The 13128-nt window shown below is 38.9% G+C and overlaps 1 protein-coding gene across 6 annotated transcripts in view; it reads left to right on the top strand.

The window, feature by feature from the left end:
• eva1c (eva-1 homolog C (C. elegans)) overlaps positions 1-13128 on the top strand; it is a 123607-nt gene that overhangs the window by 45907 nt on the left and 64572 nt on the right. For 4 of the 6 annotated variants that reach the window (XM_072260092.1, XM_072260087.1, XM_072260090.1 and 1 more), the window contains exon 2: positions 4729-4839. The exons of 1 other annotated variant lie outside the window; for it this stretch is intronic. In XM_072260092.1, the coding sequence (XP_072116193.1) occupies positions 4729-4839 (111 nt within the window). Of the gene's footprint in view, positions 1-3269; positions 3304-4728; positions 4840-13128 lie in introns of those variants that run through there. One more of the 6 variants, XM_072260088.1, reaches the window with a different exon arrangement.

Genomic DNA, 13128 nt, shown 5'->3' with positions numbered 1-13128 from the left:
TCTTGACAGTAGAGGAGGCCGTGGATAGACATATCAGAATGGGAATGGGAATGGGATGTGGAATTAAAATGTGTGGCCACTGGGAGACCTTGCTTTCACTGGCAGACAGAGCATAGGTGTTCAGCGGAATGGTCTCCCAGCCTGCGTCGGGTCTCACAAATATATAGAAGGCCACACCGGGAGCACCGGACACAGTATATCACCCCAGCCGACTCACAGGTGAAGTGTCGCCTCAGCTGGAAGGACTGTCTGGGGCCTTGAGTGGTAGTGAGGGAGGAGGTGTAAGGGCACGTGTAGCACTTGTTCCACTTACAAGGATAAGTGCCGGGAGGGAGATCGGTGGGAAGGGATTGGGGGGGATGAATGGACAAGGGAGTCGCGTAGGGAGCGATCCCTGCGGAATGCAGAAAGAGCGGGGAGGGAAAGATGTACGTGGCAGTTGTTTTCAAACAAATGGGAGACATGGGCTATGTAGGAGAAAGGTAACTAGTTATGCTCTGAGTATTATTTAATATTTGAAAATGCCAAAGAAAATTAAAAATCATTCAGTCATGTCAATAGCCTTGACAGCCAGTGAGTCTGCAGATTATGTCTTCACTAAACGGGTCTACAAGAGAACTGCCTTAATTTTTCAACCTTAGATTGCCTGTGGTGCTAAGATGCAACTGCGCATTGTTAAAAAAAATGCTCAACTATGCACTCCAGACCAAGAAATAGTTGAGAAGTCAGGTCCCTAGAAGGTTGTCCGCAAAGTTCACCTCCACATTTGTTTTTCTATTGTCTCTCTACTTAACTCTTTCTCCTTTTTTATTTCTATTGAGATCTATTGCTTTTTCCTCTATTTTTTCAGTTCCTTTCATTGTTCACATAGCTAAGCCATCAGGCTTAATGTTCAGGCGACTCCTCAGGAGATATTTTCATTGTGCCACGTGGGCTATTGCTGCAATAACATTGTTTTAAGAAGAAGAGTGAAATATTTATCTATCTAAAACTATAATTTCCTAGGTTTTCTCCATGAATATGCAGTCATTCATAGCTTTCATAATAAGTCTATAATTGACTTACCTTACATCTAACTTATAAAACCATAAGATATAGGAGCAGAATTAGACCATTTGGCCCTTTGAGTCTGCTTTGCCATTACATCATAGCTGATCATTTTCCCTCTCAGCCCCAACCTCCTGCCTTCTCCCAGTGTCCCTTCATGCCCTGACCAATTAAGAAACTACCAACCTCTGCCTTATATATACATAAAGACAGCCTCCACGGCTTCCCGTGGCAAAGAATTCCACAGGTTCACCACTCTCTGGCTAAAGAAATTCCTTCTCGTCTCCATTCTAAATGGATGTCCCTCTATTCTGAGGTTGTGTCCTCTAGTCTTAGCCTGTCCCACCATAGGAAACATACTCTTCACATCCACTCTATCGAGGCCTTTCAGCATTCAATAGGTTACAATAAGGTCACCCCTCATTCTTCCAGCGAGTACAGGCCCAGAGCCATCAAACACTCTTCAAATGACAAGCCGTTCAATTCTGGAATCATTTTTGTGAACCTCCTTTGAACCCTCTCCAGTTTCAGCACATCCCTTCTGAGATAAGGGGACCAAAACTGCTCACAATACTTCAAGTGATGCCTCAACAGTGATTTATAAAGCCTCAACTTTACATCCTTGCTTTTATATTCTAGTCCTCTTGAAATGAATGCTAACTTTGCATTTGCCTTCCTCACCACAGATTCAGCCTATAAATGAGCCTTTAGGGAATCCTGCACAAGGACTCCCAAGTCCCTTTGCACCTCAGTTTTTTTGTATTTTCTCCCCATTTAGAAAATAGTCAGCCCTTTCATTTCTTCTACCTAAGTGCATGACCAAACACTTCTAAAAACTGTATTCCATTGTCCATTTCTTTGCCCACTCTCCTAATCTGTCTAAGTCCTTCTGTGACCTCTCTACTTCCTCAAAAATATCTGCCCCTCCACCAGTCTTCATGCCATCTGCAAACTTTGCAACTAAGCCATCAATTTCATCATCCAAAGCATTGACAGATAACAGAAAAATTGGCCCCAACACAGACCTCTGTGAAACGCTACTGGTCATGGCCAGTCAGAAAAAGCTCCCTTTGTTCCCACTCTTCGCCTCCTGCCAATCAGCCACTGCTTTACCATCCTAGAATTTTTTTCTGTAATACCATGGGTTTGTAGCTTTTTAAGCAGCCTTGTCAAAGGCGTTTTGAAATTCCAAGTACACAACATCAGCAGATTCGCTGTTGCTTATCCTGCTTGTTATTTCTTCAAAGAATTCCAACAGATTTGACTGGCAATATGTTCCCTTGAGGAACTCTAGATTTTACATCATCTGGCCTTATCTACCTTCACATCGTTCAGTTTCCCAAGAACCTTCTCTCTAGTTACGTTAACTTCACACACTTCATGACCCCAAATTATATCAGTATTCATATTGGATGGTTCATTCAAAATCTTCCAACATGAAAATGACTTCATAAACTTTAATAATTCCAGTCATCTTATGAATTATTAGCGAAACAATCCCAACAAGAAGGCAATTTGTAAAACTATGGATGATGACTTGTTATGATTGTACAGAATAATTGATTACCTAAGGAATCTTAAGTGTTTAGAAATATAAAGCAGCTGAATGTTTACTGAAGAAAGGATGTTTATTGTATGTCATTTTCACAGATGTAAAATAGCCACTGTTTAATCCTAGTCAGCCCATTGCTGCCAATGAGAGTTGTAGAAATCTAAATGAGCTTTTTTGTGGTTATATAATCCATTTAAAAATTACTGTTTAGGTACAGTGGATTCCAGTTAATTGAGCCATTGGCTAAATGGGACATCTGCTTATTTGAGGCAACTCTTGAAAAACAAAATAAAAATCTAGAAAATGGCCAGGGTGCCCTTCATTCATTTTGGACACCATGTCACTTAATTGGGACAGGAGACTGTTGCCAAACAGTTTCTAACTAGTATCAGTCATGTGGCTATTGGACACTACACCGTGCTTGGAGCGATATTTTTTAAATAGTATCAGTTGCATGTTTTGGTGTTCAAAAAAGTGATTTTTGTCACTGATAGTTCGTACAAAATAAGCAGTAAGACAATACAGAACTGTGTTTTCAGGCATTCAGACTGGAGATGTCAGAAACGAATGGAAGTGAAAATGAAATGGTTTCACTACTTCAACAAATTAGGGCCTACAAAAAATTTAAAGGTATCGACAATCATCATGAATGTTACAATGAAATTGAAGATTTGGAAGATGCAAAATGAAGGCATTTATTGAAGGTAGTCCATTATCTGCACTAGGCATCTCTGCTAATTTTGTTCATTTACAGTCAATCAAGCGAATACGCCTGTGTACACTGGATGAATTCCTCCATCGATAACTATTAGCAACTACTAATACACAGTTTTCTAGTACTGTAATAGTTTTGACAGTATTCTAATTTGTTCTGTATTTCATTTAAATACATAATTTGTTACTCTATTAAATGAAAGCTTGTCTTTTTTATACCTTTTTAACTATTTCCATGAATTTTTAGTTAATTGGGGCAGCTGCTAATTTGGGCCAAAATGTACTGGTCCCAATGAATCCTAATTAACTGGAATTCACTTAATTAGGAGGACAAATACATAACATGCAAATATGATATAACTTTGAAACACTCTACAAAATGTTGTGAACCCAGAACTTGCAGAATTGTTGGATCAAGAGACTTAGGAGCTGGAAATTAGTAATGCTATTTAAATTCATCTTGGATGGTACTTTCCTATACCAAGAGGACATTACAATGTGGAATTCCACGGTGACACATGAGGAAAATCATTCCTATGTACTCTTGAAAGGACCAGGAAAAAAAACACATGAGCAGTGACTATTCTCTTTGGCAGTTTCTGAAATGTTCTATGTACTTACTAATTAATTTACAGGGGATCAATTATTTCACATGGGCTAAAAGGCTCTTAGTTTTTTTCCCCTTCTTCAGTTCAGTAAATCCAGTTGCACTGTTATCTTGAACAGGCGATCAAGCCAGAATCTGACTTGTAGCATTTGTTGTGGTTATGTAAATTACCCGCCATCTAGGACCAAAGGCTGATTTATTTTGTATCTAAATAATTATATCAATTTTCATATTTTATAATGCCGTCATAACTTCCATTATGTACAGTAAGTGATTTTGTAAAAGCTCATACTTTATATTACGAATATGGAACATAGATCAGAACAGCACAGGAACAGGTCCTTTGGCCAAAATGTTGTACCAAACTAACTAAATTAGTAATTAAGTGCCCAACTGAACTAGTCCCTTCTACCTACACAATGTCCAAACATTTCCATTTCCTACTCATGCCTCCGTCGTATCTGCCTCCACCACGACACCTGCCAGCACATTTATACATCGTTACAGGGTTTAAGTATAGGAACACCCTCTTTTGGGTTATTTTCACCAGGCAGACTGTAGTGGTTCAAGAAGGTGGTTCTTAACAAACTTCTTAAGGGATATTAAGAAAATGCAATAATTTCTGGCCTGTGATGGCTTATTGATAACCAAAAGCCATGAATAAAGGGATAAATATTCCACATTATATCACTTTTATACACTCATGATGCCACAATATCAAAGGGTATATTATGGAAAATCATTCAATATTTTGTCCAAGTTGGAGAAGTGAGAAGCACTAAACTGTACCATTTTTATTTCCATTCAGCAGTGAATGTTGTCATCTCACAACTGGGTAAGAAACCTGAGCCCGAGATTTCCTTAACTCCTGTCAACATGGAGTTTAGTTGTTGCTGTAGGAGCACTGAGGCTTTCAAAAGTAAGAATATCAGTTCAAGATCTCTGTTCACCCTTACGAACAAAATACAGTTATGTTTTACATTATTTCAAAGTTATTAGATGTGGCACTTTATATTTTTACTTGTACACTATCATTTCTCACTTAGATCCCATTATTATTGAGCTTATTTGCTTTAGCTATATATATATATATATAAAAATGCATTATTGTTTTACAAAATACTTTACCTTGAAGCTTTTTTGTTCACTGTCAGAGTAAAAACTATACCCTGTCAATGCAATAGTCTCTGCGTTGTTTAACAATGCTCAGGGATTGGAAGTTGTTTTGTTATCATAAAGGAACTACATAAATGCAAAAAAAAAAGAGATTTAGTTTATTAACTTCTGCAATGCTTTAAACTATGATGTGTATTCCAACTGCATCCATTCCAGTTTTGGTAATCTATTTATATGTTTGAGACCAATAACATAAAATTACTTCAGTAATGATGAGTTGGACGTGCATGTGATAAAAATGTTGTATATTTATGCAATCAAACGTAGTATTTTTAATAAAATTATTCAGTTAAAGATTTTTTAAAGTTTCAAGTTGATAGCAATGAAATATTTCAGTAGGTTTTCAAAACTATTTTAATTTAATTTTTGGTAAAATTTTCATAATTATCAGTTTAAATATAAGAAGTGGATTGAGAGGAAGACAGGTGTATTTAACAGAAATACTGATTTCTTTTCCAGCAACTGAACATGGATATCATGCAGTGATATCAAAATGTTCTCAGCTGCGAGGAAGGGTATTAATGCACCAGAAACTACTAGGATGAGAACTTTTCTTGCTTCTATCAGGGATCAAAGTTAAATAAGATATAATAGTCTCCATTAAGTCCTAAGTTGACATGAATGTTGCAGTAGTGAGTGAGGAATTTGAGTTAATGCAACTTCAGCATTCTTGAAAAGAATAAGAGACAGTATCTGTGTAATGTAAATGTTGCACTGACAGTAAGGGGTTATCTTTGAGCATTACGCATATTGGGGTAGAGAAAAGGCTCTGCACTATGTCTGTTCTTACCCAACACACTGCTAAAGTGCGAAAGTGTGGACTGCTGCTGTAACAAAATGCAAACGGCAACATTTTGGCACCTTGCCTACTTACTGTGAAATCATTCCAGTGAAAAAAGGTAAGTCCCAGTTATGAGTCCTATTTGCACAATAAGTGTTGTTTCTAACAAGTTGGACTCATTACATAATGTATGGAAAATGAACTCATAATTACATCTGTATGAATTCTTTAAATTTGATGTCACATTTATCAACTTTTAAAAATTTAACCAAGATGAAATAGAAAATACATGAAACATTTCAAAGTGAGGCAATCCCAGTAAAGTAATTGTAGTTGTTTAAGGTGGTAATTGTTCATATGATGTAATCCCACAAAATGCCCACATATTTGCTGTAAGTATGAACTGAAAAATGGCATTGTGATAACATGGGCCATTTGTCATCTTCAGCAATAAATTTTAGGGGCTGGGCACTAAAGAAAAGAATATCTAAGTGGGAGAACAGGGTTGTCGCTGAGTGGAATCGCTTGAATTGTTTGGTATGGTGAGTTGTGCAAAATTGCACTCGAACCACCTGGTAGAATCAGTTCTTATTGTGTGGGGCTTTCCAGATTCAGCAATGAGTGATGAAATGCTGTATGAAGCATGCAAACCATCACTGCTTTATTGCAAAGTGCTTGCAATCATGTTTTCTGTTTTTGAAAGTTTTCATGAAGTGAGTGAAAATGAGCCAAATTCACACCTGTTTATCAGAGTATATAATCTTCAAATGTTAAAGGAGCCTGTACGGTTTCATTGCTTCATTTGGAAAAAAAACTTCTTCACACAACAGACACATTGGCTGCAGTCGGTGGCTTGGTGCTGGTGTAATCCATATTTCAGATATTCCACACTATACTGTTGACACCTTTCATTTGGTGTGCTTCTGGCATTTTTGTTATGGATTAACGACAACAGTCAATCAGCCAGTGTTTAAGTCCAACCTCAAGCACTATGATCAATAAAGTGGAAAGTTATAATGTTATCATAGCTCAGGCAAAATTTAACTCTCTGCCTGAAGATACGTAAAGTGGGGCAGTGGGCTAGAGAAATGTGGTCAAGACCATTTGAATGGGCAGATTCTGTATGTTATCCCACGGAACACCATGCCTAATTTCACAGGAATTGCGTCACTGTGTGTTTAGAGTATGAGAATTATACTAGTTAACACTGTACTGCAGTCATGAATGGCAGTAATACACAGATTGGGCTCAAAATAACATGATTTCTTGAGTGCAGATTTCTCATGGTACACCAAATACAGAAGAATCACATTGGTTTTTCAACAACTATAACATAATTTGAGCAAAGTCTAAGAGAACAGTGGGTTAGCATGAGATGAGATGATTATGTAATCATTGCAATCAGTTATGAGGCACTGAGGATCAAATGTTTATAATAAGTAATTTACTTCTTAAATTAAACTTGTAATCCCTCAGCTGTCCCCCATGCTACCAAGAGCTCCCCCACCACTCAATTTATCTTTATCGCCCTCTCAGAAATTCCCACTGCTTCTGGGGGATGGGGTGCGACGTTTCTTAACTTAAACTTGAACTCCCTCATCTGTCCCCCACTGCTCAATTTATCTTTATCACACTCTTACAAATTCCCACCACCACTTGGGGGGGGGGGGGCGGAGTGCGATATCACCCACTTTGGGAACCACTGCCCTAAACCTTCCTATCCGTGCACTTGTCTAAATGTATCTTAAACATTGTAATTGTGCCTGGAACATTTGTTGCAGGTTGGGTGAGCAGGACTCATATGACATTAGTGGAGCTGCGTGAGTTTACAACTCTCTGCAGCTTTACCTGATCCTGTGCAGTGGCCCCTCCATACCAGATGGTGAAGTAAGCAGCTGGAGTGCTCTCTATGGCGCATCTGTAGACATCTTCTAGAGTCTTTGGTGACATACCAAATCTCCTCAAACTATATTTTTTCTTCACCACAATATCTAACTGTGTTGCCACTTTCAGGGAGAATTTCTCTTCACCTGGCAGTGGGAAGTCGTGTAAAGGCCCAAGGTATTGGACATTGGTGAATTGGCAATACAGATGAACAACAGAATTGACAGTGCGAATTGCAGTCCTCCTTTCAAGGTTCGGGACAAAGGCCGGAGTGATGCGGAGGAAAAAGCAGGTTTAAATCATGATGAGTACAAATAGCAGTTAGGAGACGGATTCAGAGAAGATCAAATATGTGATGGATGGGGAACAGATGAGGTTCTAGTTTTTGGTATTTTGTCAAGAGATCAGTGGTTGGGGAGATAAAGTGATAGGGTCTATACTATGAGTGGAGAGTGGAACCATGCTTAGGGTAGAATGGGTAAGCCATTAAATTAATGGAGGCCTACCTGAGCTAGCAACTGTATAAAATATGATTGGATCAAGAGTGTCCAATAAGCATTCTTTAAAATACATGACCATTAAGCCATTTTTAAAACAAAATCCAGTCTTTATTTTCTCAATGCCACATTTGTAAAGCTGTCTGTCATAATCCATAAGAATTTGCATGTGTTTTTTTTATTTGTCATTGTTGCCTTATATTGACCGACTTCAGATAATGTTATCTGAGACAGGAAACTACAATAGTTAAGAGTAGATATGTTTTGGCAATTAGTTACCTAATATTTACAAAACATTTCGATTGCCTATAAAACGTATTCACCTCCCCTTGGAAGTTTTCATGTTTTTTTTGTTTTACAACGTTGAATCAGAGTAGATTTAATTCAGCTTTTTTTGACACTGATCAACAGAAAAAGACTATTTTGTGTCAAGGTGAAAACAGATCTCTACAAAGTAGTCTAAATTAATTACAGACATAAAACACAAAATAATTGATTGCATAAGTATTCTCCACCCAAATCATCACTGGTGCAGTCAGTTGGTTTCAGAAGTCACATAACTAGTTACATGGCAATCACCGTGTGCAGTCAAGGTGTTTCAATTGATTGTAGTAAAAGTACACCTTTATTTGAAAGTTTGAAATGCTGATGAGTAAATATCCTGGCAAAACCACACCATGAAGACAAAAGAACACTCTAAGCAACTCCACGAAAAGCTTATTGAAAAGCACAAGTCAGGAGATGGATACAAGGAAATTTCCAAGTCACTGAATATCCCTTGGAGTATACAGTAGATAAGTCAATCATTAAGAAATGGAAAGAATATGGCACCGATGCACATCTGCCTAGAGCAGGCTGTTCTCAAAAACTGAGTGACCGTGCAAGAAGGCGACTCCTGAGGGAGGCCACCAAGAGATGTATGACAACTCGGGAGGATTCACAAGCTCCAGTGACTGAGGTGGGAGAGACTGCGCATGCAACAACTGTCGCCTGGATGCTTCACCAGTCGCAGCTTTACGGGAGATTGACAAAGAGACAGCCACTGTAGAGAAAAACTGACATGAAATCTCAGCTAGAGTTTGCCAGAAGGCATGTGGGAATCTCCAAAGACAGCTGGAAGAATGTTCTATGGTCTGATGAAACCAAAATTAAGCTTTTTGGCCACCAGACTAAATGCTTGGTTTGGTGTAAGCCAAACACCGCACATCATCAAAAACACACCATCCCTACCATGAAGCATGGTGGTGGCTGCATCATGCTGTGGGGATGCTTCACTGCAGCAGGCCCTGGAAGCCTTATGAAGGCAGACAGTAAAGTGAATGCAGCAAAATACAGGGAAATCCTGGAGGAAAACCTGATGCAGTCTGCAAGAGAACTGCAACTTGGGAGAGGATTTGTTTTCCAGCAAGAAAATACCCCAAGCATAAAGCCAAAGCTACACAGGAATGGCTTAAAAACAACAAAAGTTAATGTCCTGGTGTGGCCAAGTCAGAGTTCAGACCTCAATTCAATTGAGAATTTGTAGCTAGACTTGAAAAGGGCTGTTCACTCATGATCCCCATGCAATCTGACAGAGCTTGAGAAGTTTTGTAAAGTAGAATGGGGAAAATTATAGTGTCCAGATGTGTAAAGCTTTTAGAGACCTATCCACACAGACTCAAGGCTATAATTGCTACCAAAGATGCATCTACTAAATTCTTTATTTAGTAGATGAATAGTTATGCAATCAATTATTTTGTGTTTTATATTTGTAACTAATTTAGATCACTTTGACCCAAAAGAGTCTTTTTCAGTTGATTAGTGTCAGAAAAAGCCAAATTAAATCCACTGTGACTCAATGTTCTAAAACAATAAAACATGAAAACTTTTATAAGCACTGTAACTGCAACTTAAAGTACATGAGAAGAAGAAAACACATTAAGAGAAAGAGACATTCAGTAAGAATTTATAGAAGTACTCTATTTTTAGTATCTACTTATTTCTTTGGCACATTTTTCTCTTTCCCACGATCAAGATACCATAATACTTAAGTTTGTGTCTAGTTGAAACAATATTACACGAATTTAATGTGTTTTGAAGTACAACTATTCTTATATTAGCCAAGTTTCTTTATACACTTGGAATGCCAGTACACTTTCAGTTAGCAGACTGTCCACTATGATTTTATGCTCTACTTAAGACTGCTATTATTGCATAGAATTATGGAAAGCCCACCTGACTATATCGTTCTTGTGATCGCAATTTCCTCAAGAAATCATTCAAGTAACTGAAAGGATTTGGGTACACAGAGTCTGCCTGTGAATGATGTTCACAAATCTAGAACTTAATAAAGCATGACCATGATTACATAAAAGAGAAATGAGGTAAGGTTTTCAAATGCTAGGCAACAAAGTGGGAAAATGCAACTAAATTTTGAAATATAAATCAAGCTTGCTGTTGTTTTCCAAGTCCAAGTAAAGGATGTAGCTCAGCTCAAAAATCACATTAATTGCATTAAAGCAAACTAAATATATATTATGATTTTAGCACAGAGTTAATTCAGTGGCACTTATCCACAGTCCTGACTGAAGCTGACATTACATCTGTTGTTCCCTTGAGAGCTGATGATACCTGATTTCCTCGCAGTGAGAAAGCACATAATTGATGAGGAGCTTGGAGAAAACTACCATGTGATACGTGCGCACCTTACCTAAAGTAAACTCGGTTAGACCCACATTTCATACTCCTGTGTCTTCCTTTGAAGTAGGTTAATGTTTTGAGGTAATTTTAAAGCGAACAGAACATGGCTATGGACCTGTTCAAGCGAGACACTTGAACAAGAAGAAAAACAGCAAGGAACGCTGAGTTAAATACGTAGCCCAACATGTTCAGATGGTTGAGTTTAAAAAAAAAATTAGTGCAAGTAGTCGGGGCTGCTCCCGAGTACGCTTTCCATCTGTGCTGGGTTGAGTGTCGAGATCGCAACTCGACCTCGTAAAATAAAAGAGAAAAGTACTGCAAAATGTCTGTGTGAGGGGTGGCGCACCACACAGCGGTGTCTCTGTCTCGCTCCGCGCCTTGTAAAGGCATGAACAAGACATCGTCCCGCCAACATCGCACACACGCGCACGCACACGCCAAAAAGAAAGAAAGCAATTTACTAGGTGTTGCAAGGCTGCCCAGGCATCAGTATTACCTGAATGACATTATTATTACCAGTAAAGATAACAAGGAACATCTCCAAAGCCTCAAAACAGTGTTAAAAAGATTAGATTATGGGCTCAGAGCATAACATAATGTATGGGTTCTTTAAACCAAGCATCACTTACTGTAGTCACACAATTGACACACAAGGATTATACAAGTCTGCTGAGAAAATTCAAGCAATGAATTTTGACTCAAAAGTTGTTGTTGGATAGTCTGGAGTGTTGTCATATGTTACAGCGTGACAACAATAGGATGCAGAACTGGGATGAGAAATGGTAGATCGACTTCAACCCAGATAAATGTGAAGTGGTTCATTCTGGTAGGTCAAATTTGAAGACAGAATATAATGTTAATGGCAAGACCCTTGCCCTGTGGAGGATCAGCAAGATCTTGGGGTCTGTGTCCATAGGACACTGAGAACTGCTGCGCAGGTTGACAGTGTTGTTAAAAAGGCATATGGTGTGTTGGCATTCATCAACCATGCGATTGAGTTCAAGAGCCGTGAGGTAATATTACAGCTATATAAGACCTTAGTTAGACCCCACCTGGAGTACTGTGTTCAGTTCTGGTCACCTCACTACAGGAGAGTACAGAGGAGATTTACAAGGATGTTGCCTGGATTGGAGAGCATGTCTTATGAGAATAGGTAGAATGAACTTGGTCTTTTCTACTTGGAGCAACGGAGGATGAGAGGTGACCTGATAGAGGTGTATAAGATGATGAGAGGCATTGATCGTGTGGATAGCCAGAGGCTTTCCCATGGCTGAAGTGACTAACACGAGAGGGCATAGTTTTCAGGTGCTTGGAAGTAGGTACAAGGGGGGGATGTCAGAGGTAAGTTTTTTTTTTACACAGAGAGTGGTGGGGGTGTGGAATATACTGCTAGCAACAGTGGTGGAGGCGGATACAGTAGGGTCTTTTAAGAGACTCTTAGATAGGTACAAGGAGTTTAGAAAAATGGAGGGCTATGTGTTAGGATAATACTAGGCAGTTTCTAGAGTAGTTTACATGGTCGGCACAACATTGTGGGCTGAAGGGCCTGTAATGTGCTGTAGATTTCTTTGTTTTATGTTCTGTGTTCAATGGTGGATACCCCAAGGCTAAAGGACATTACCCCACAAGAGTAAGAAATGCTCCACAGCAATGTCTTCCTTTGAATTAGTTTGATGTTAATGAATTAGTGGACAATTCTGATTTGATGGAGACAGCCGTGAAAGCACAGGGGAACATCTGGAGAAATTTCTGAAACGCTAGTTTGCTGCTGTTGTTACTGCGCAGTCGGGAATCTTCCGGAGGGAAGGCCTTAAAATCCCCGGTTTTGCCTGCTTTTGGCGACTGAGATTGAGGTTGAATCGTTCAGACAGAGATGGCGCTTAGTACTCAGTGTCAGACGGCTGATCGGAGGCTCGAAGTTTTTGGATGGCTCAGAGTCAGACTGTGTTCGGGCATGGCAGAGAGAGTTTTTCTTCCTTCTCCCGTCTGCGTAAGATATGGGACATTTGAGAGACTTTGAACTTTTTACTGTGCTCATGGACTTCTTCCTCAAGTTATAGTATTGTTGCACTGTTGTAACTATATGTTATAATTAATGTGGTTTTGTTAGTTTTTTCAGTCTTGGTCTGTCCTGTGTTTTGTGATATCACACCGGAGGAAATATTGTATCATTTCTTAATGCTTGCATTAC

Source organism: Mobula birostris, chromosome 6 (assembly GCF_030028105.1).
Source record: "Mobula birostris isolate sMobBir1 chromosome 6, sMobBir1.hap1, whole genome shotgun sequence".
Taxonomy (NCBI): domain Eukaryota; kingdom Metazoa; phylum Chordata; class Chondrichthyes; order Myliobatiformes; family Myliobatidae; genus Mobula; species Mobula birostris.
The sequence above is the reverse complement of the archived record's forward strand: the minus strand, read 5'-3'. Positions and strand labels throughout refer to the sequence as shown.